Genomic DNA, 25229 nt, shown 5'->3' on the forward strand with positions numbered 1-25229 from the left:
CCCTAATATATCAGTGACAGGAGGTCTGGATTTGTGGCCGACTGTTATAATTACTCCCACTGAGGCACTGTCAATAGGATTAAAATAAAGATTCTGGACCTGTCCATCGTAGATGAGGTCAACAGCACTAGCAGTGGGAGTACTGTTTCTGCAAGCTGTGCTTTCAGTCCTGAGTTATGGAACCACAGACATTAATATGAAGCAAATATTTGAAAGCTCCAGTGGAGAAAGACCAGCCTTTTTTCTCAATTAGCTAAAATATCCATCTGTAATAAATAATCTAACAGCATCCATCTATGTCCTGACCATACATATATGTATGTTAATTTTCAAATGTATCAAAGCCCTAGAGAGTTTCAATTACAGAACAATCCATTTTGCATTTTATAATTAATAAAGTCTTTGCAGCTGCATAACTTCATTCAGGAAACATCTGCACAAACTCCTTGTGTATACATAATTTCTGTGAAAAGGGGGTTAGCTGAATTGTCTGTAGTGTTCACAGGCATGGGAGGGTAGAAAAGTGGGGAGTTTATTAAGATAACACAAAACAAATCACAAGAATGGAGTATTATGTCCACACAGACATAAAACAAATTCTAGCCACTGCCTGTAGGGAAAAAATACAATGTATAGGATCACTTGAACATATAGTCAACTTACTTTATTCAAGTGAAGAGGAGGGAGGAACTTGGGGGAAAACCTGAGCTCTCCCGAGGTGGGCAGTCATTTTGCCACGGTTCTCAGCAGGACCAGGCTGTTACCCCAAGTTCATAAACAATACGCTGTTGTTGAATCTCTGTGGTTACTTCGTTGTCATCCTTTGACATGGACTGTGAAAAAGTATCGTATTTTAAAACATTAGTTTCATCTTCTTCAGTGTGCATGAAACTATGGCATATATGCCACTAAAACTTACTCATGGCGGCAAACTCAGAGAATGGCGAGAAAATGAGAATAAAAAGACAAGCTCACTTGCTCTGCTAGCACAGTATCTCATCTTTATTTTTCTGCCGTCACACCAGTCTACTTTTTATAATGGGATCAAACAGTAATTAGTGCAGTCACCCCCTTGCAACTCATTATGTGTAATTATTTTCATATAAACTCAGAAATTATTATCAAAAGCCATGTTCGATCAAGTGTCTAAGATGCTGAAACAATTGCGTGCCCTTTCAGTCTTAAACTGATATGCCACCTGGAAGCCTTGAACTTCTACAAATGGAGATTTCTTTTTTTAATTTGTTTGTATTATTGAAGTAGCAAATAATTTTCTTGATTAATGTGTCACTGATCTACAACTGTTTACTCTTTCTCCTTTGGTTATGTAAATATCGGTTGTTACACGTCACTCATAGTCCTTACCATATTTCCATCATCCCTCATAGTTTAAGTTCCCTAGCTCTCCTAGAAGCAAAATGAATCTCCATAGTGTTTATAGTGAAAAGGTTACATAAAAATGAACAGTACTTAACATGACCCTTTTTTCCTTTTTCCTGTCCCACAAGTGGGACTCCAGACTGCTGTTTGCTGCTCTCTACATCTGCCTTCGTTCCCCCTTCCAGACTTTCTTGGATTATTTTTTTATAAACATAAAAAGAAAAATATACATTATTTGATCTCTACCAGGCCACTAAGGCATGTGATGAGCTCACAGCAGAGAAGCTGCTATTTTTCTACATAAGCTGCAGTCAGCACCTCTAGTTACAACAGCTAATGCCTTTTTATGCCATAGGTGTGGCATCATAGTTCTTCGTAGTGTGTGCTAATTCCTCAGTATCTACTTGTGGCTTTGTAATATTCCATTATTTACGGTATTTGTATAGGCCCTTAAATGGTACCCAACACAGTGGCCCAAAATGTTTGCGATTGCACTGACTGCAGTGGCATATGCTAAATGTGTGTTTGAGAGAATACCTTGCACCGACACTGCAACCTTGCCCAGCTGTGTACCAGACCCTACTGTCACGATACGTCCTTGTTACGGCTGAGTGCTGCTGGACGTACAAGAAGAAAGCAACTTAGTCCAAGCCAAGAAAGACTGCTAGTGCCATCTTCACCAGGGTCTTTCATCGTATACAGACAGAATAGCATACCTCTTTATCTAGGGCTTCCAGGCAAGGAAGTTTAAATATGAAACGACAGTGCACTGCTCAGATTCAAACCGCAGCTCCATGGCATAAGGAGGCTCTCTCATCCAAGGGCCATTTGCATTGTCTTTGTGTTTCACGGTAGAACTCTGCCAGCTTCCCAATAAGAGAAACCTCTCAGCTTCACAGAGGAGGTGGGAAGATTGGCTCTAGAAGCAGTCATGGCTGCCACAGACAAGTAAACAAATCCAAGGGGCCGGGTAGCCCTGGGGGATCACTGATGGGCAGTCCCTGACGGGAGTGATGCTAAGATATTAAGTAAAGAATTGTGTCTTGGCTGAAGCATAGCTTTCTTCTGTATTTATTGTTGATTTTTTACTATGTGGGGAAAGAATTAGCAACTAATTTTTGCATTATTTGAAGACTGGTTTAGGTTAAGTTGGTAGGTGTTATTCTGCGTCTTTTTGCGGTCAGTAAAGTTGACTGCTCTTGGTTTGAAACCCTTTCCTGGAACGTATAAGACTTTGGAGCAGCTGTTTGAACAAAATAGGAGCTTCATCTGGGAAGAACTGTTCCATTAAATTAGCAGCTGTAAATGACACACCACAGTGAATGGAAGTAAATTTATTTTGTACTGGCTTTCTTCCCTTTCCTCTCCACCCCCTGTCTTTTCCAGTACCCCAGAAGCCCTTCAGTAGCAAAACCGCTTCTGGATCTTAACTTGCTTGAACAAGATCAAATGAGCTCCCATTTTACTCAGATCAACAATAATGAGGATCATGGCTACAACATCAGACTGCTGCCTTGCGAATTATACCCTCCTGCACGTGTCCTATCATTGCTCGAGTTGTGTACCTTGATTTACAATATGGGCTCCCTTTATAGGGAAGAAGTGCTGCTGCTGAGTGCTCTCCTGCAGTAATGGATTGAAATATTAAAATGGATGTGATCAAATGCAATTTGAGTTGCCTCAGGCTTTGACATGAGATACTTTTGTGGAACAGTACCTGTATTTATAACTTTTAGATTTGCATGTATAGAGCTCCAAGTAATGTTTGGCTAATGTGTTTTTTTTTCTTTTTAAAGTTAGAACTTTTTTACTGTTGCTCATGGAGGTAGTGGCAGTGGGGATTTTATACCACCTGTCCCTGTGATCTTAAAAATATTACATAAAGAACTAAATTGAATCAAAATAGGTGGATTTAAAATAGATTAGAACAAAACAATGTGTTTAAATTACTTCTAATATAAAAAATTCATTATGGTAATTTGGTAATATAGGACAAAAAGGCAAAAAAAAAGGTGTCAAAAAGTATTCTTGAATGATTCTTTCCCATCTGTAATCTGTAATATATCACTGGCAAGTCATCATACTTTGGTAAGTGGTGCATGCGACAGAATGTCTTGGTAGAGTTCTTAGTTGTAAGTTTCTTGGCAAGGACAATGATTTATGTTAAAAATAGATAAAGACTCATAGCTCCCTGATTTTTAAGCAATAGAACTATTCCACTACTTGGCTGAAAAAACAGATTTTTTTTTTGACGAATTTAAATTTATGAAGAAAAATGGGAAAATAATTTAGTTGCATTACTCCAATGAGTACTTTTTACTATGATGTGTACCCCTGCGTACCCTCCTTTCTAAAGAACTATAAAGTTTTTAAAAATCCTTCTTAAAAGCACTCTTTTCATACTATTAAAAATTTAATTGCTGGAATATTCTTCCCCTTATATTTATGGGGTGTATAAGTTAAAGAGATAGTTATTAAATGTCATCACAAGCCTTACTGGGAAAAAAGCTAATGGAATGGTAGCATGGTAGGAGTGCCTGAACCTGCTGCCTGTGGTATGCTGTGCGGGAGAATAAATGGCTTTCAGTCATGTAAACTAGTCACAGACATTCAGATCCTTTGAACTCTAATAAGAAATGCACACTTACTTTAAACAGTAAGTGACTGAGCATATAAATGTCTTGATCAAGTCATCAGAAAAAAGTGAAAAGCGGATTTCTGTTTACGTTTTGTTATTTCTGTCTGAAATCTCCGTTTTTGCTTTGTAACGTTCCCTGCTGAGAAGAACAGACTGGAAGCACAGTAGGGATCTTTGCCTTTTAAGTTGCTCTTTTCTTTGCAGAGGGCTGCGTGCTGGAAGACCCGGTGTATTTGTCCAGTGTTTTGCTCAGTGTGAGAGGAACATGACTATTTAAGAAAGGCAGGAAACTATTATTTGGTAATTTTAGCTACATTTCAATTGCAAGTACTGAAAGATCAGACAGAAGTTTAAATATATGTCTTAAGGTACATGAATGCAAATCAGTTCAGCTTTTGTGCTCTTTGTCTTTGGTCAGGAAATTCTGAAACAATCTTGAATGAAGGTATAAAAGGATAATTTTGAATTAAATTTGCCACAACTGTGAATTCATGGGTCATGTTTATCCAAAGTGTTTCTCCAAAATTCTTTGTCTTCTTTTCTAAATAGCATATATAACAGCTACTGTGGTAGAATCAAACTATAGCATTTTTTACAAGCAGGGCTAGATTTTCTTCTAATGTAAACTCGTGCCCCTTTGTCAAAGTCAAAGGATACATGCTTTGCACGCTGATTTTCTCTGCCAGGTAATTTAGCTTCCATCCACTGTTTTTTTTTTTCAGCATGACAAACTCTAAATGTTATGGTGATTTCTCTCCTTTAGGCATATTTTTCTTTAGAAAGTTAGTATACTGATAGAGAGTAACAGAGGTCCAGAATTTCCTATCATTTTTTGCTGATATATTCCACCGTTGATTTACCTAATTCATCAACTTTAATCTACTGTTATCTTAAGTATTCCCACCATTTTGTTTTCTCTCAGTTGCATAAAATTCATCAGATTAATAAGAGTCATGTCACTGTAGCTACACTGTGGGTCCAGTCCAAAGGCTGTTAAAGTCAAAGACACTCCTCCTTGACTTCAGTGAGATTTGGATAAAGCTCATTGTTTTCTTGCTCTTTCCATCACTGCAGTACCAGGCAACTGAAATAACTGTTCCAAATGTCAGTTACTTTGGATACTTTGCATTTCTGTTCTGAGAAAATATCCAAGCAAATATGAATATAACCAAAGTAAATTCTCTCTCTTTGAATTCAGAATGACTATTTAACTAGCTTTAATATTTTGATACCCAATACTAAGTTTCACCCGCTGTCCCTTTTCTTTGCATAGAGGTGACAGCTTAAGAAGGTTAGACTGTTAGAGTTGGAAAAAGGGAATAAAGTAGTGTGGTTGAAAAAGCCTCTGCTTTATTAGAAAGTTCTGGAGGACTTTTTTGTTCTGTTTTTCATGTTGACAGTGTTTGTAAGTTTGCCCATAATCTCAGTGCTGAAATGGAGTCTTAATCTGTTTCCAGTTTTAGCATTGTCGGATCCCCACTTCTTTCTTCCTTGTCCCCTACAGCTCTCCTAGTTTATCCGTTCTTAAGCTGGCTGTCTAGGTTTCAGTTCTCTGTAAGCATCATTATAGGTGTGTTTTGTGGGTGTTTCTGCTTAGGGAACTGTGACAGTAGCTGATAAAACTATTTCTAAACATCAGCTTTGGAACACAATACAGTTTTTAGTTTCATGGGTTCACAGTGGGCAAAACAAAGTACGAAATCATCTTATATGCATATTTCCAACTATCTACCTTTTAAATTTCCCTTGAAAGTTTTAGTAAATTTATTTCAGCCTAGTTGTCTCTCTCTGAAACTGGAAAAACCGTCTGTGCAACTTACACTGTCTGCCTTCCTCCTCTTTCTGCTTGTTCCTACCAGCGTTGTCTGTCCAACAAGTGTTCACGCCTCATTCTTTTCCCAGGATCAGGGTTCACTGGTGGGTTACAGCTTCTCTGGGTTTCTCAGATCAGGGGAGAGTAACCTTTGCTCCATTAATTCCAAATCAACTAGTTCAGATACCAGAAACACTTCAGCGGCCTTAGAGCAGCGCTTCTCCAAACTGTTTTTCCCTTGTTTAGGCCTTTTGCAGGCATCCAGCTGTTTCACACCATTATTGTACTCTTCTTTGGTGAAAAACAGATGCTTGTTATATTTCTGTGGCCCTCTGTGTTAAAATATTGTGCTGCCAACTGCTGAGGTATTTGTAGTGTATACTTGAACTCATAAAAATGCCACAAAATCATTAACAGCATCAACTGAAGAAAAAGAAATTGTGATTTCTTTTGGCTTGCACCAACATAACAGAATGGATAGTTTAGACATTTATAGGAATGTGTACCTCATGTGACAGAGATAGAAAAAAGATCAGAATAGTCCATGCAAGTCTAAACCTTAATTTATTTTGTTCTGCCTTAGCTTGTGGCCGTGGGTTCTACAAATCCTCCTCACAAGATCTGCAGTGCTCCCGCTGCCCTACTCACAGCTTCTCTGACAAGGAAGGATCTTCAAGATGTGATTGTGAAGATAGCTATTATAGAGCACCTTCTGATCCACCATATGTCGCATGCACAAGTGAGTCAGTCATGAATTTAATAGTAAAGGACGTTGCTTAACCAACCAGGTGCAGCCACTTGTAGCTAGTAGCTTTGGCTGGCTTTTCCTATATTTGAAAACTACATTCACAACAGTGAATGAAATTGAAAGGCAGAGGGGAAAAACGTTGACAGTGAATATAGAATCAGCACAAACATAATTTCCATGTTTGCTTGATATAACATTGGAAAACATTGCATGTTGGGTAAGTGTGTAACTCATTGTAATAAAATACAGGCATAGTTTTCTCATGGCTTTAAAATTGTTATAGACAATGTGCTTTATGTAATATAATACCAAAATGAGTAACATGAAAAATGAAAAGTAACCTATTGCAGATCTGAGCTTTGATTGAACCGTAACTGGATCTGGCTCAACATTCTAACTGCAAATAGACTAGACTACACAGACTGGTGGTTCAAATAGTGGAAGTCTCCTAAATCCAAAGCAGCACCAAATATCTCTGTAAATCATGTCAGAGCTGTTTATTAATAAAGAACTAGATGCAGTTGGTGCAGTATGTTTAGAAGAGATGAACAAATCTCATACTTGGGAAAACTATAAAAGACAGCCTTTAAGGTACATTAACCAATCCTTTTAATTGCACAGAAGAGAAATGGCTAAAGTCAGTTGCAGTAAATACACACACAATTGTTATTCTGATGCCTTAATGGAAAATAAATAAAGCTCTTGCCAAGTGAGTTCAATGAAGCTTTTATGCAGCTTGTAGTAAAAGTAATGAAATGTTTATGTGAAGAAAAATGCTTCAACTATTTTCTGTCTCAGTAATTAAAATGCTATCTACATGTCCCACCTTGGTTCTGTGCAATTACCGTGGACTTCTTTGTGTGTTACATAGGACCTCCATCTGCACCACAGAACCTCATTTTCAATATCAACCAGACTACTGTGAGTTTGGAGTGGAGTCCTCCTGCTGACAACGGGGGAAGAAATGATGTGACCTACCGCATTTTGTGCAAGAGGTGCAGCTGGGAGCAGGGCGAGTGTGTTCCCTGTGGGAGTAACATTGGATATATGCCCCAGCAAACTGGATTAGTAGATAACTATGTCACTGTCATGGACCTGCTAGCTCATGCTAACTACACGTTTGAAGTTGAAGCTGTGAATGGGGTTTCTGACTTGAGTCGTTCCCAGAGGCTTTTTGCAGCTGTCAGTATTACCACCGGTCAAGCAGGTAAGTTTTCATCACTTATGAATCTCAACACTGTGAGACTGAGAGAAATTGGGAACATGCAAACTACAGATGCAGTAAATCAGGAGCATGTTTGGTGTGTTCTAGCTCATTAATCTTTTAATCTTGCCAACTGGTTAATTTGAGTTTATACTATTACATGATAACCTGTCCTGTTTCTTGGACTCAGGATTGCTTTCAGAAAGCATTCATGAAAGACTTAAAGAAGACATACAGCTTTATTATTAGATAGATTTTCTTAACTCTGCAACTTTTTTTTCTTCTTATGTCATTGTAGGTCATTGCCTAGTATTTGAAGATAAAAAAAGTAGCTGTGGCAGTCCTATGCAAGCTTCCTTTCTGATTTTTTTAAACCTGTATGGGAGTCCTAGGTCACTGGAAGATGATTTGGATATCTGATGGTGTTTTCAGTGTTTGTGTTTTCCCTCAGGATAATGTTTCTAATTTATCTTATATTTCCAGTATTTGATTATGAGATTCAGTGAGAATGTGATGATTATTCTTTGTTTCTTCTGCTTATCATAATCTGACAGGTGAAATGTCAGGGAAAATAAAATCAAACTAGCACATAACCCCAGGGGAAAAAAGGGCTTTAGCTGTCTGCATGCTGAGTGAAAAAAAAAAAATTCTGATTTAGGTTTCTGAAATGATGAGTTGCTTGTTGATAAAAATTATAGGCCTCTGAATCTACAATCATGCACTGTGGGCTTTAAGAGAGAATAGTAAAACTTAACCTTTTGTACATTGAACAAAAGATTTTAAACTGAACATTAACTGCAAGATCTGGCTTCCGAAGGAATGCCTTAAAGGAAAAAATGAAGGGAGTAACTGATGCTTGCTGTAAGAACAGCTAACCAGTGTTTTAAAGGATACTTCATACTTACATTTTGGAGGAAATTTTAATGACTGTGATCAAGCTATTCCTTTTTTAGTACAGTAGAAATTATCACCTACAGTAATGCTTTGAACTGAGAACAAACTCACCATACAGGGGCAATGAACAAATAGGAAAAACTGTAGTTATTTTGCACTTTAAAGGTGGTCATCTCAAAAAAAAAAAAAAAAAAAGTACAAGAAATATACTTCAAAACCTTCCCTCCCTCCCCCCCACCCTAGGACAGTTTATATAGTTGTTAAAGTTAAGTTGGAATACTTATGAGACATTTAATTTCCCCATAGTGCTTTCCTGGATACCAAATGCACATTTTATATTATTTTGGAACCAACCCTGTGACTGAAAGGATTGGTCTCTGCGCTCGTTCAGTTCTTGGAGTTTATGATGAGATTTTGAGCACAGAGAGCTTAACCTGAAACTATTTTTGCACCACAGATTGTATTATTTTGGCACCTTGATTTTTCACCTTTAAAATAATTCTCTATAAGTCTTCAAACATGCACAGGTGGACAATTTTCTGCTCTCTGTAGATGTCTGTACAGAACTACCATGTGAAGAACAGAATTTAGACTTTTTCCTGTTTAGGTAAATCAAATTGGCTTTACTTTATGTGCTTTGATGGTTCAGTGACACACAGGGTAAAGGAAGAGACAGTGCAATTTGTTGGCTAGCATCACATCTCAGGAAGATGAAGAAGCCTTAATCAGAAGTTTGTTGTGTTACCCCCAAGATAATTCATTATAGTTAATTCTCTTGTGTTCTCATAGTCATAGATTTATAGGGTTTTTCAGGCCAGAAAATATAATGTGGTTATCCTGTGTTATCTTATAAGTAACAGAAGCTATATGATTTTATGAAATGATCCTCACATCAAGCCCAGAGATGTTAGTGAAACAGCTTGCATATATATTAGAGACAACATCTAAACTTGACCTAGTGATTTCAAGTAATGGAAAAACCTTCACCCTCCTAGATAAGTTTTGGAAGAGCATGCAGCAGGAAGTAGGAGACCTGACTCTGTTCCTTCCCGGCTCTCCAGTTTGCTGGGGGCTTGTGCACAGACGAGCACTTCCCAGTGCTACAGAATCTGACACTGTCACTGTTGAGAGAAAGGGTACTTGTACAACTGAAGCTTTGTCTGTTTAGCACTTCTGAATATCATAATTTAAAGGCTTCCAGTTGGGCATCTGAAAGGAATACACATAGGAAACAGATTTTGGAAAAAATATATGACTTTAAGCTCTCTTTGTTGCAGTTTTCTCTGCCTGTAAAATAAAGGCAATCCTTACCTTTCCTTACCAAGCTCTTCAAGATTTTCTGATTAAAAGTGCCATATAAATGCAGCATTGTTTCTCACCCTAATTACAAAATTCATGTTAAAGAAAATACAGTCTTTCAGAACAAATGCATTTACTGAAAGGAAAGACCTCTTTTATGTTATTTTTGCAATGGCATGTTTTGGATCCTAATACTGATTTCTTTGATTTCTCAAGGAGGAAAATATTTTAGGTGGAACAGATTGATGACTATAATTGAACAGAAAGAGACTGGTTGCTCAAAGGAGACTGTTATGCTTCTGTGCTCCTATTTTATTTTACCATGGAGGGAAAGAATATGTTGGATTTATTTATAGCCAAGTAAACTAGGATTCACGCAGCTCTCATTTGTTACTGTGTGACTGTTCTATACTTTTGGCAAAAATGATTTTTTCTATGCCCATATTGCTTTTTATGTGTGTAAATGTGTCTAACTAAATGTTCTTCACATGTTATTATGCTAGCACAATAGGTGTCTATATATAATTACTGGGTTCACCAGTTGCACAGAGGCTTGCAGCGAATCTTTCCTTTTGTAGTTTTGGTCTAATTGAATTGATCCTTTGTGGCTATATTCACAAAATTCAAATCATTGTGTAATGATAACAGCAAATTATTGATAAAGGAATGGGGTTATGGAATATATTCAGTGTTTCTTCACCCACATATAACAAGCTTCTGATGAGACAAAGACAGCATATCACAGAAAAGAACCAGGTGGTTGATAAAAAACTATTTATATTTGTGGAAATAACACAATGAAATGACTACAAGTGAGTAGGCAGCATTTCACATTGCTCACATATAGACATATGACACATCGCTATTCATTCCTTGTGTTAAAAAGCCTTTGTGACTAAGCTATCAGTTGTCATATGGCGTATTTTTTATGCTGCAGCCAGAACCATGAGGCTTTTTGTTTTGTTTTGTTTTGTTTTCTAACAAAAGCATGCAAGAACTGAGCCAGAATCAGAGGTAAAAGATTAAGTGCACTAAGTCCCCCACGAGTAAACCATCTTGTTTCATATCTTGCCTATCGAGCATCATATAAAGAATACAGGATGTCATCTCCGTATTGCAAGCTGATCTATGTGAACCCCTGCATCCTTGTAGAATTCAGATTTAAATGTGACTAAGCCCCAGTTACAACAGGTGAAGGCACTGAAGAGCTGCAGCTGGCAAACAGCTGACAAACACTGCCTTTGCAAGCTTATTGAATGGTTGTTTACCAAAGATCAGATTTACCACTTCCCTAATGAGATATTCACCTTTCGGTGGTACTGGTAGTTCCTTTTGATCCATCAAATTCCTTTCTAAATTTTAAATTTTTTTCCATACAACACTCAAAAGGCTAATAGAATCGGGTAGTTTCACAGCAGATGAATATTTGTTGGGTTTTGGCATTTATGTACTTTCAAACCTTTAGAAAATGTGTGTTTCGATAACAATTGTATATTTTCCTGTTAACACTTTTGCAAAGACAGTCTGTTTTTAAAACTATCTTTCTACATCCTTTCCTGTAGAATTTATCTGAATGGACAATGGACTGGTCTTTGATAAAGGGTGATATTCACACAACCTAGCCTGACTTTGAGAAAACTTAAGATAGGTTGGATGAATCCCAACATTTACCAGGGTTTGAGAAAATTTAAGTATCTGTCCTGAGCCAGTTTGGGTAGTCTTTACAGTTATTGGAAAGAAAAGGTTATATCCAAGGGGACACTCATCATGTCTTATTACTGTAACCAAACATGACAAACGGAAGTTAAAATGTAATGCCAATACCTGTTCCTAAATGTACTCTCTGTTCTTATGCAGGGAGCACTTGATAATGCTTTCTGCTTCTTCACAGCAAGAGAAAGGTGCCCCACAGCACTCTTAGGTCATGCTGTGCTTTCAGATGCACTTAATGCTGACAACCTGAAGTGGTTAAAAAACCCTGATTCAATTCCATAATCAAGGCTTACTCTTGAAAAACGTTTTTTTAGTAACAATTTATTTTGTATATGTTGATTTCCTTTTCCTTTTTTTTAACATCTTAGAGTTCAATATTCAGACCTTTTCCTACAAAAAGCAGATCCCAAAATTCATGGTTAAAAAAAAAAAAAAGGAACTGAATATTTCAAGGTTGCATTATCCCAGCAACTTGAACAGAAAAAAAAAATTACATGCTATAAAATCATGATTATTAGCAGTCGTACCGTCAGTTTACTTGGCAAGAAGACATGATTGAATGCATGAAGGAAACAAGCCATCGCTTATGTAAAGCTGTGTGATGGGTTCTGCCTTTCTTAGGTACTTCTGAAGTCTTTCGAAACAGGACGACACTTTGCATTCTTCCCTACTCTACATTCTCCTTTGGTTGTAGCTGCTCATCATTTTTCTCTTCTTTGCTTCTCTTTGCATTTCCCCAGCTCTCAATTATCTCTACTCATTTTTTCAAGTCTCCTCTTTCATAGTCTCTGCCCTATTGGCCATCCATTTGTTTCCTATTCCCTTGTTAGTCTTACTTAAGCCTGACTTTTCTTCAGCAACAAGCTGTCCCCCAGCAGAGGCAGCAATCAAGAAGATTATTCCTGTGGCTTTTCCAGTTGCTTTGACCTCACTGTTCTAGTCCTATTCCCACTTCTCTCCTTTCCCCAGATCACAGAATCACAGAATCAACCAGGTTGGAAGAGACCTCTGGGATCATCGAGTCCAACCGTTGCCCTGACACCACCCTGTCAACTAGACCATGGCACTAAGTGCCATATCCAGTCTTTTCTTAAACACATCCAGAGATGGTGACTCCACCACCTCCCTGGGCAGCCCATTCCAATGTCTAATAACCCTTTCTGAGAAGAAATTCTTCCTAATGTCCAACCTGAACCTCCCCTGGCGAAGCTTGAGGCTGTGTCCTCTTGTCCTATCGCTAGTTGCCTGGGAGAAGAGGCCAACTCCCACTCCACTACAACCTCCCTTCAGGTAGTTGTAGACTGAATAAGGTCACCTCGGAGCCTCCTCTTCTCCAGGCTAAACAACCCCAGCTCCCTCAGCTGTTCCTCGTAGGTCAGACCCTCTAGACCCTTCACCAGCTTGGTCACCCTCCTCTGGACTTGCTCCAACACCTCAACATCTTTCTTGAAGTGTGGGGCCCAGAACTGAACACAGTACTCAAGATGCGGCCTCACCAGTGCCGAGTACAGAGGGACAATCACTTCCCTAGACCGGCTGACTACACTATTCCTAATAGAGGCCAGGATGCCATTGGCCTTCTTGGCCACCTGGGCACACTGCTGGCTCATGTTTAGCCGGCTGTTGATCAGCACCTCCAGGTCTCTTTCCACTGGGCCGCTTTCTGACCACTCTTCCCCCAGCCTGTAGTGCTGCATGGGGTTGTTGCGGCCAAAGTGTAAGAGCCGGCACTTGTTCTTGTTGAACCTCATGCCGTTGGTCTCAGCCCATCTATCTAACCTGTCCAGATCCCTCTGTAGGGCCTTCCTACCCTCCAGCAGATCGACACTCCCACCCAGCTTGGTGGGTGGTGCCTTCCCATTCTGCATTTTGGTGCCTTCCCATTCTGCCTCCAAGTTGTTTTAATCTACCTTCATCTACACCTTCCATCCAATGTTCACTTCTGGTGATACATGACAGCTTATTACAAATAGCTTCAGTGTTCAACTGAACATTGCTTCTACATTTTCCCATTTCAATGCACTTCCTTTAGCTTCAGGTTTCATTTGATATTTCCAGCTAGTGACTTTACTTTTTGAGCTACGCTTCATCTTCTAGCCTTCAACTTTAGATCAGCTTTCCCACGTTGGTATGGCTACATCATCTGTACCTATATTTAAAAACAATGCTTCCTGTAAAAAGAATTCCAATTATAAAAATAAAGTTTTTATTTTCTTTTTACCAAATGTGTTCCACCTGTTGAGCTGGGAGAATTATTTTATATAAAAAGTCACTTTTCAAAACTAATATTCCCTAACTGCTTTTGTTAACTGTGGTTTGTAGAAACATATATGTTATGTTATTATGTCACTTTGGGTTACCATTTTGCTTGTTTTATTTAATAGGAACTGCAAAGATATTAGGGCTTATTATTAATAATATTTAAGATATATTTTAATTTGTTTTAACTTTTTTCTAGAGCAATAGGCAGACAGCATAGTTCTGTAAGTGTTCTGCACTCCATGGCCACCAACTGAAAAGAGTAAAACTAGAGTAGAAATTAATTACATGTGGTAGTTATTATTCTTCTAGCTTTTTATATGTCTTTTCAGTACATTTGAAAAATGGATTGGGTTATTTCTGTGGAGCTAAGACTGCCTGTTGGTCTGCAGTCACATTACCCTGGACTAATATCGCAGATACTTTGATAAAAGGTGGTAACTGAATTTATGCCTGAATTAAACTGATGGATAAAAACTTGATAAGAATTCTGGTCTCTGTATAGCAAATACCATCAGATCAGGGAAAGCAGTTTGTTCATTCACTGATTGTATCAGGTCATATTAAATGTAGTGAAATTCACAAGGTTATAGAGATACTGTGGAATTGCTAGGTTGGAGCATTATTGTAAGATTGCTAAATGTTAACTTCTTTTTAGGATTTTCACAAAGGAGTCATCTATATAGGATATAATATGGTATGGCATGTATGGTATTTGACAGTTCTGATAATATTTTATATACTTATACAGAATATATATAAATTTGAAATTAAAAGCAATATGTTTTATAAGAAAACTTGCTACAGAATAGCAAATTGATAGTAGTTCATTTTTTCTAATATTTAGATAAGAGAGAAAGCAAGAAAACAGATGTTAGCTGTGTTGCTTAGGGTCTGATCCTGCACCGCTGAAGTCAATGGAAGTTTTGTCATTGACTTCAATAGGAGCAGGATTTGAACCTTATGCTCTATCAGAACACACAGGAACCAAAGCAATGGGCACTCTGTCATCCTGAAAGGAAACTTTAACTTCATATCACATTTTGATTCTGACTGTAGCAGGGTTTTGCGCATCAGTTTGTGGCTTAATGTCATCTGAATTTTTATTTTTTTTTTTAACTAAAAATATTTTTTTTTTCCAAATGAGTATCAAAACTCTTGCCTGTCCAGCTTTACCATGAAAGCTTTTTAGAAATAGATGTAATCATTTTTGCTAAGAAACTATTTTTTCTAATAGAGATTATGTGAATTTTACAATATATAGAAATAAAAATAGTGGGAAGCTGCACTCTAGTGTAGCTACACAAAGACAAAATAAAGCTTTAGCTTCACAGAACCGAAGCTCTGAATTAGAAATGGTGAGATTAAGCTTCTATGCATGTTAAATGTTTGGTAGCAACCTGCTAGGAGAAGCATGACAGCCACAGGGCTGTTAACTTTCCCGTGCACTGAGCTATTGAAATACCAGGTTATGTCACTCCAGTCAAATCATCGAATCATAGAATTGTTTTGGTTGGAAAGGGCCTTTAAGATCATCAAGTCCAACCATCAACCTAGCACTGCCAGGTCCACCACTAAACCATATCCCTAAGTACCACATCTACATGTCTTTTAAATACCTCCAGGGGTGGTGGCTTCAGCACTTCCCTGGGCAGCCTGTTTCCATGTTTGATAACCCTTTTGGTGAAGAAATTTTTCTTGATATCCAATCTAAACCTCCCCTGGCACAACTTGAGGCTGTTTCCTCTCCTCCTATAATTTGTTGTTTGGGAGAAGAGACCGACACCTGCCTCGCTACAACCTCCTTTCAGGTAGTTGTAGAGAACAATAAGGTCTCCCCTGAGCCTCCTTTTCTCTAGGCTAAACAACTCCAGTTCCCTCAGCCACTCCTCATAAGACCTGTGCTCTGGACCCTTCACCAGCTTCATTGCCCTTCTTTGGACTCACTCCAGTACCTCAATTTCTTTCCTGTGGTGAGGGGCCCAAAACTGAACACAGTATTCGAGGTGCGGCCTCACCAGTGCTGAGTACAGGGGGATGATCACTTCCCTAGTCCTGCTGGCCACACTATTTCTGATAAAAGCCAGGCTGCAGTTGGCCTTCTTGGCCACCTGGACACACTGCTGGCCTGTATTCAACCGGCCGTTGATCAACACCTCCAGCTCCTTTCCGCCAGGCAGCTTTCCAGACACTCTTCCCCAAGCCTGTAACATTGCATAGGATTGTTGTGACCCAAGTGCAGAACCCGACACTTAGCCTTGTTGAACCTCACACAGTTGGTTTCATACAATTGGCCTCGGCCCATGGATCCAGCCTGTCCAGATTCCTCTGCAGAGAATTCCTACCCTCAAGCAGATCAACACTCCTGCCCAACTTGGTGTCATCTGCGAATTTACTGAGGGTGCACTCGATCGTTAGACTCTGATCCCAGAGGTCTCTTCCAACCTGGTTGATTCTGTGATTCTGTGATCCCTTCGTCCAGATCATTGATAATGATATTAAAGAGAAATGGCCCTAATACTGAGGCCTGGGGAACACCACTTGTGACCGGCCGCCAGTTGGATTTAACTCCATTCACCACCACTCTTTGGGCTAGCCCTCCAGCCAGGTTTTCAGCCAGCAAAGAGTATACCCATCCAAGCCATGAGGGGCCAGTTCCTCCAGGAGAATGCTGTGGGAAACGGTGTCAAAGGCTTTACTGAAGTCCAGGTAGACAACATCTACAGCCTTTCGCTCATCCAGTAAGCAGGTCATCTTGTCAGAGAAGGACATCAGGTTAGTGAAGCAGGACCCGCCATTCATAAACCCATGCTGACTGGGCCTGATCGCCTGGTTGTCCTGTATGTGCTTCATGATGGCACTCAAGGTGATCTGCTCCATAACCTTCCCAGGCACCAAGGTCAGACTGACAGGCTTGTAGTTCCCCAGATCCTCCTTCCCGCCCTTCTTGGAGATGGGCGTCACATTTGCTAACTTCGAGTCAACTGGGACCTCCCTGGTTAGCCAGGACTGCTGATAAATGATGGAAAGTGGCTTGGTGAGCAATGTACACTACTAAAGCATAATTTCACCAGCTATGCAACAAATAAAGAGAAAGAAAATGAGTGATATAAAATACAATTTAGAGAAAGAAAGGAGAGATTAGTTTGCTAATGTGATGCAAAGGACTAGGAGCCACTTTTTCTTCTGATGTTACAAACACAGGCCGGACATCTCCCTGATGTTTATGAGTTACATCAATTTTCTTCTTAAAAGTAGTGATGAAAAATCAATCCTGACCTTGAAAAGAAAATTTGTGTTAACATCACGTTTTCTATGACCAATCCCAGAAAGGTAGAACTCTATTTCTGACTCCTGTTGGGTGGGTTTTTAACCCCTCATAAATATGCCCAGCTTCTTCTTTCACTTCATCCATAGTTAGATTATTTCCCATGGCCATAAGTCTTTTTGAACAGAGTAGAAACTAAATAGTACTCTTTGAGCTTTATTATACGCTTTGTGGACTCATACATAGTTCTGTGAAGACCCGGCCAACCTCAAAAACTTTCAAGATACTTGCAGTACAAAGACAAGAAATCTGTTGATACATTTATACACAGTGATACAGAGTCTAATGTAGCTAATTAACTCATATGCAAAGAAAGAACAATTCCATAGACCTTTGATTTTGACAGCAGAACTGTATCTCCAGAACTTACTTTTTCTCCTTCCTGTGAACTGTTATATGGTAACTGGATGCAGGATCTAGATAAGTGCTGAACACCATCACTAGGATCTCATGAACTTTAATTGTTATTTGTTTGGTATATTTGCCACATGTATCATTCTCTTACCAAAATAATGTCTTGATGATGATTATGAAATGTAGGCAAATATTTGTCTGCAAACTTTAGAATTTCCATAGGAAGTCTTTTTAGGTGAAATACTGTCATGGCTATATTGAGTCCCAAGAGTAAACGAGAAATACAATGGAGAAGCTGGCAAAAAGAAAGGCCTTTTCTGATTCTGTCATAAAATTTCTCAATGATTTCTTTAATTTGATCGATTGAGCTTCCTGTTTCTTATTTGTAGCTAATAACAACACATAACTGGCCTCATAAAAGCATGGGGAAGAGTGGGTTTCAGTATTTACAAAACAGATTTGAACTCCTTCAATGAACAAAACTCTGAAATGCTGATATCGGTAGGACAGAATAATACATAGTGTTTGAATTAATCTAGCTAAAACCACTGTGCTCATGAAGTCTGTGATCTTACTTCAGTACAGTGTAATTTATTATTAAGATGTTTCATTCATTTGTTTTTTTGCCTAGAAAGAGCGTTCAAAGAAAAAAAGAGTATGATCATATTTGTAGCAAAATAAGACATTAGAAGTTTTGTCTCTGAATTTCCTAATATTTGATAGTTTGTTTCAGACCTTTTGAAGAATTCCAAGTCCTGTTGTCATTAGAACAAACCAAACCCTCTAAGTGCATAGATGCTTTTTCGATGGGAAACAAACATCACTACTGAAAGGCATTATTGCAAATGCATAAGTGCTGTCAAATCTGAAATCCTAATTGAGGTTGTATGTAGTAAATTAAAAAATTCTTTAACTGTAACATCTCTATAGAGTGAAGCATTTGATGATAGTATGGCATGGAGCCAGCCTACTGTAATGACTCCTGTGGAAATCTTTAAAAGAGAGAAGATAGCTTGTACAGGGAGAGCTAAAGAAGTTTCTTCATTAAGCTTAAACGATATAATAACTGAACATGCAACTTCTGGATGGAAGAGATTGCTCACACTAGTGCCTGTTTAATAGCTGGAAGATCTTTGTGGTAAGTCTATCACAGCTAGTGTAGTTAGTATGCCAAAAGTAACACTGCAGGAAGGGACAAAGAATGTCTTGAACGAAGAGCTTTCTTAAGACAAGGTTCAGTCCACCACTTAGGGATGAAGTTCCATCTCACAATTAACTGTCTAGAAAGAGATGCCAGGTAGATTTGTCCAGCATTTTAAGACAGTGTATTTTCAGTCTGCTTTATATATGTATTCTCATTAAAAGTAGAGTCCTAGATTCTGCTGCTGCTCTTCTGAAACAGATCATATTTTATTCAGTTACTTATTTTTTATTTGTTGCATGTGCCAGCAAGCCTGCTTTTTTAGAAGGAAAAATGGAATTTTGGCTGAATGGGCCCTCAAGTGAAAAAATACAAATCTTTCCTTTCTGGCCCATGGCCTTCTGGCAGTAGGGAGTATTAGTGGCCCAAGAATGAATGGTTTACTTCTGGCAGGTAAGGGTGAAGATAGCCGAGGTGTGTTGGAAAGTCAGGGCAAAATAAAGGTCTGTGAAGAGCTGGGCTTCATCTTTCTGATGCTACTGGGTAATAAGAAGGAGAGACATCTTCCCTAATAGCAGTAGCCATTGCTGACTTACCCACTATGACAGCTCCATGGGTGGCAGTAGATTTTTCAGGTTCTGGAATAGTCTGGGTAATTAATAAATCTGGACAGTTTTTGCCACCTCTGGCATGTTGCTGCCCTATCTAGTTTTTTCTGCTTTGCTTGTGATAGAACCACCCCTGACTCCATAGGGTGTATTCCTAACTGAACAGTTATATGTACTGCTATTTAACATATGAATTGTTTTGTACCGTTTGGCATTTTTGTAGTCTTTCCCCATTATAGTCAAAATATATCATTGGATCTATTTCTAGAGGAAATTCTCAGGGCAATTTACTGAGGAAGCCATGGCTGAAGGCTGCAAATTGACAACGATAAAAGTGTTATCCCGAGTTCAATAGTTAATGTTAAGATAGGAGATGCTGATTATCTTTCTCTTTGCTTCGTTAGTGATGAATGGAAGCAAATTTGATGCAGACAGCAATCTGGTGGAATGATGCAGAGCTATCTATGAAAACATCTGTACTAATCCGCCAATGCAGTAAATTATAGCTACAAGCAAAAGACATTGATCCAAGAGGATCATTAACAGCTTTAACCAACTGATCCAAGTAATAGGGTAAATGAGAGAACATTATCAAGATCTGATTTTTACAGCTGTCAACTACAATTGCTAAAACATGGTTACCACTTTCTCTCAATTTCAGCCATTTTATGACTTAAGTTTAGTATATTCTATTGTGGGCAGCCAACAAGGATCAATTAAGTGGTAAAATATGCAGGAAAAAATTGCCCAGCTTTCATGCACTCCATTTACCAGGAGGTCAGTCACAAAGGGATACATAATTGCTGCAAGCCAGCAAAATTAATTGGGGATGAGCCAGAAAGGATGATGTATGTTCTGTGACAAAGTACGTGACAGAGATGTACGCATAAACCTGTAGCTGCTTGCCTTGTTGAGGACACAAGGACGAGAGAAGGAGACCTGTGAAAAACAATTAGCATGGCTTCAGAGTGAGCAGTTCTTAATTATCCATAACATGTCGACATCAGATAATTAGTGTCCCAATTTTTAACAATATTTGGTCATTAACTACAGTAGAATAGGGAAGATCAAGAACAGAGCCATTTGTCTGAGCTAAGTGTTACATAACGGCGTCTGCATGCGAACATAAGTCAGCTAAATCATGCTCGTGATAATGACACAGAAATCTTCTTATTGTGGGACCAATATAAATGTCCTAAATTCGAGCTTATAACAAGCTACATTTTATGTTTCCATAAGGTAGGTTGTTTGTGATAACAACCTACAAAATAAAGCAGGCTTTAATGACAGCTGTAGTTTAAACTTGCTGCTTTTTCATCTGTACATTTAAATTTTCAGGATAATCTACACAGCAAGCAGCATAAGTCATAAGAAAAGGTTATTTTTAGCTCAGTTTTCTAAACATACAAGGTGATGTGAGTGTGCTAAATGTATATCTCTTTGGACAATTTCTTTCAGCTCCTTTGTCCTCTGTGAACAGTTTTTGACCAGTTTTAACTATGTTTGACAGAGAGACAGAAATCTTAAACTTCTACATAAGTCAACAGGCCAATGAAGACCTGTACCTTACTGAATGAGCTAAATCATATATCAGACATAAGAGAATCCGTATGCACAGAAACACAGAAAACTGTAAGAAAAATTATTCACAGAACTGCTGGTATTTTTCTAATGTTAATGAAAGGCGTCTTAGAAGTGCAGAAGGGGATGTTTCATATTTTACTTCCATCTTGTTTCTGCCATATACAGGCACAGAGAAGGGAAAGAGAGGAAGATGTGCACACACATGCACGCGCACACAAACGTGTATGTGTAGTTTAATCTCTTCTTAATCTCACTTTCTTCTAGCCTGTTAGTGTATTTTTCAGATTTTTAAGCCAAGTCTCACTTCCTCTGAAGTGAGCTTAAGACTGTAGGGACAAGGTCCTGTCACTGTGATTCTTAGCTTTTCTTTTTAAAGATGACCCTCCTAAACTTTTACCTAACATTTCAACAGCTTGTTGTACACAGTTATCCATTGAATCCAGGGTTACCTCTCACGTGTACACGTTTGCAGCAGCAGACCCTTTGGTTTCTCTATCTCCCATCTCATAGCTGCTGATGGATCTATCCGTCTCTCCTTTTGACCTTTTCTGTCTGTCTGTCATCTAAGGATTTCTCTTTTTTTGAGTACTCCATTTCCTAATGCATCACAGAGTACTCATTTTTTTCTGTAGCACCCAAGCTCCTTTCAGGCAGTAGTGGCTGAGTCAGCAGGCCAGATTTAGAGCTAGTAAACCCTGATGCTTATGTGGAGAAATGCCATTTACTTCGCTATAGAGTCTATTTAAGTTCATAGAGCCTCTAATCATGGCAGTGAAATGAGGAATTGGATGTTAATATTTCAGAGCCAATACTCTAATGACCTGTCTCTGTGGACCTCCTGTGGAATTATTCCAAATATTCCCCTGTGTAGCTGAGATCAAAATTTCACCCTTAGTTCTAATTTTCTGTATTGCAGTTTAACTAGTAATGAAGAGGGAAAAGTGTCATTGCTCTTTATATTGTGTAGAGTTAATCACATGAAGCATTTTAGGGCTAAATGTTCTGCTCTTTGATGTTGGCATTAAACATTAGCATTTAAATCTTCAGTGGATATTTACATTGTTGTAGTCAGTGGAGATTGATAGATTTCTTTAGGGAGTAATTTGGAACAGGAGCCAAATTTAGGAATTGTGCATTGACTCGTCCTTAATTACAGAGGAAGCTTTAGATTACCTTCCCTATTTAGCCACCTAAATTAACTGCCAAAAGTTGATGACATGAATGCCCTCTTCCTTGTACCCCCACATATGCAAATGTTTATTTCTGTCACAATGTTAACATTAAATATTTACAAGCAAGCAAATTTGAAAATAATTTCTTGCCTTCAGGATTTTAAAACTCCTTAAAAATAATTTTCTAGTCCTATTAGTAATTTATGTTTTTAAGAGTCTTTGAAGCCTTTTACCATTGACTGAATTAACTGAGATATTTAGTGAGGATATGCATATGCAAGTGTGTCTTAAAATAGGAATATTTCACTTGATTGCAGTTTATAGAATTAATGTTAAAAATGTTTTCAAAATGTAAAATATTTATTATATGCTTTCTTTTTAGTGCCAGTTAAGAGTCCCCATTAGGAGGGCTACAGGTACCTTAAAGTTTATCTTGCCTACAATAATGCCATGATGACCACCCATCAGTGTTATATACTTTTGTGTAAGCAATAAATTAACTCAGCCATTCAGCGGCACAGAACAATTACAAACAGATAACCTTCAATGAGCAATAAATAGAGCAAGTGTACTCCTTTACCATCCTCCTGGGAGCTTTTTCTCAACCTTTGCCCTAGCAGGTACCCCAGGCTTTTAGAATATTATCACATTCATGATGCTTTGGAGAGTAATTTCTAGATGCCAGAGAGAAAACTACCTTTCGCACCTCTGCTGACTACAGCAGGGGTAAAGGATGGAGGTGATCTCTCAGGCAGGCAAGTCTCATCACATTTAGCAATCTATAGATCTAAATCAATAGCTCAAACTCCACTTGGATACTAGCAGAGGGGCAGTGAGACTCTAAAGAAGCTAATGTGTGTTCTCTGCTTACCAAAGCTATGCCTACACAAAAGGGAACAGGGTCCATCGTCTGTTCCTGGCATGTAAGGGCTCACACTTGCAAAGTTAAACTTTTATCTTCCAAAACAGCGTGCCCACGTTGAGATTGCCACAACTATGCCCAGCTAGCTAACCATGCTAACAAACAATGGTATGGGCAAGCGTGTGTTCGTACTCCATCCTCGGTTTAGTTTACTAGATTAAGTTTACTAAGCTATATTTATATATTAGGAGGTCTATAAAATTTGACTTATTGGAAAATATTATAATGGGCTAATCTAAAAGTGATAAAACTATGCACAAAATCAGCACAACTCGTTTTCTGGGGTTAATGCCACAGCTGCCAACCACAGTGAAGTTGGTAAGCTAGTACCATGCCTCTTTTTGTCATGATCATATAAACTTCTATGAATATAGAATACTCCCTTGGACTGGGAATGGTCATGGCCAGTGTCATAAATTCTGTTTTGAAAAAGGGCTATGCTTTCCATTAGGCACACAGAAAGGGCTTCAGTTTGGAGTTCATATTTTTGAAGTTTACATCACTTTTCAGTACTCACTTAAATTTTCATTTCCTGTACTCACTGTGAAGCCTAGGGAAGGGAAAAACAGAGGATGCAGAAGACAGTTTTGAAGTTATTTATAAAACGTGCAGAACTGTTGTTTCAAAATGTGGGAAAACCTTAAGTATATTTTTGGGAGAACAAATTAAGCAAATAATTTTTTAAAAAATTACCTTCTTGCCTATTTGTGCTCTGATTCAAAGTCAGTGGTAAGTTTTCCTTTAACCCTGATAGGTATCTAAGCCCTTGAAAATGGCTATTTACTATTATTAAAGACAAAAAGGGTGGCATAACGTTACTTTCCATTTAACTTCCACTGAAGTCAGAATTATCCTAATATCACAACCTAGAGAGTTAGCACACATAAAAAAAAATATTAAGAGAAGATGGCAGTGATTCAACTATCCATTTTCATGCATTTTAATAATCAGATGTTGCATCCAAAATGAGGTTGTTTTGAAATTTTCTGTGAAAATCTGGGATCTGGGAAATGCTTACCCATGTAAATACCTCAATTTTTTTCAAGTAGGGAATAAATACTTGCCAATTTGCATAATCCAGCTGTAAAAAATGACCTGATCCTGTTTGGTTTTTTTTTTTCTGAATTCAGAAATACATTTAGTCGAACGTTTTGAACTTAATCAGTACATCTCAAAGGGACCTTTGGTGTAAAAGGAGTGCAGTTTGACCCCTGTAGCTGTAGAAAGTAGGAGTCAGTGATCTCCATTAGACTGTATATCCCGCTGGGTAGTATCAGTTGCCCTTTTGTTATTGTAAGCTCTTTCTCTTACTTTTACTGTTTAAATAAATATATTGAAGCTAAAGAGTTAATGACAAATTCAGGAAGTCTTGACTTAACAGTGATGAAGTGAGACGCATTTTGTGCCATTCAACGTACACAATTTATAACCCTGTTTGATTACCACAGCATGTCCTCTGCCTGTAAGGATTGCACCCGGGGGACTAGTCAACTTATTAATTCATCACTTGCCTTCTTTTACGGTTGCAATACCCCTTTATAGCGTACAAGCAGAGAGATCTAGTAATCTGAAGGCTGCCAGCCGACTGGTTCCACTCTATCTGACTCTTTGTCTGCAGGCACAATGCCGGTAACTTTTCTTGGGGTTCCTCTTTCTCAGAGGCTCCGTTACCCTCCCGCCTTTTGTTTTATGATGGGAACAAACAGCTACGGTTACCGTGACTTCCAGGGAGGAACAGCCTTCCACAAGTGAACCTGTAGCTTTTTTAAGTGCCTTTTGATTTATCTGTCACCTGATCTATCAGCAATGAATAATTTTCATGGAAGGTGCACTTTAATTACCTTTCCATTTGACTAGCATTATCATGCCCTATCTAGGTAATTAATCTCATGAAGTATCCAATTTCAGTCTTTATTGCTGGCAGGCAGGCCTTCTGAATTATATGTGCTTGAATGGGCATTGGGTCTGTTGTTAAACCAAACAGGCCATGAAACAAATTTTGGGTCCCTCTTTTTTTTCTCTTTTCTTTTTTTTTTTAACATGTCTATAAGGATGTTGTGGTCTAGTTGCTTTGGTTGACATAGTTGAGATTTGAACAATGTAAAGCAAGAAAGGGCACTGGTGGAAAATGGTGGCTGATACAAAAATAGTTAAAATAGAACAGATCGTAAA

The 25229-nt window shown here is 38.4% G+C and overlaps 1 protein-coding gene across 6 annotated transcripts in view; it reads left to right on the forward strand.

The window, feature by feature from the left end:
* Positions 1-25229, forward strand: part of EPHA7 (EPH receptor A7) — a 187580-nt gene that overhangs the window by 66939 nt on the left and 95412 nt on the right. For all 6 annotated transcript variants that reach the window (XM_068407398.1, XM_068407356.1, XM_068407389.1 and 3 more), the window contains exons 4-5: positions 6415-6570; positions 7451-7786. In XM_068407398.1, the coding sequence (XP_068263499.1) occupies positions 6415-6570; positions 7451-7786 (492 nt within the window). The remainder of the gene's footprint in view (positions 1-6414; positions 6571-7450; positions 7787-25229) is intronic.

The sequence above is a fragment of the Nyctibius grandis genome, chromosome 1 (assembly GCF_013368605.1).
Source record: "Nyctibius grandis isolate bNycGra1 chromosome 1, bNycGra1.pri, whole genome shotgun sequence".
Classification (NCBI taxonomy): domain Eukaryota; kingdom Metazoa; phylum Chordata; class Aves; order Nyctibiiformes; family Nyctibiidae; genus Nyctibius; species Nyctibius grandis.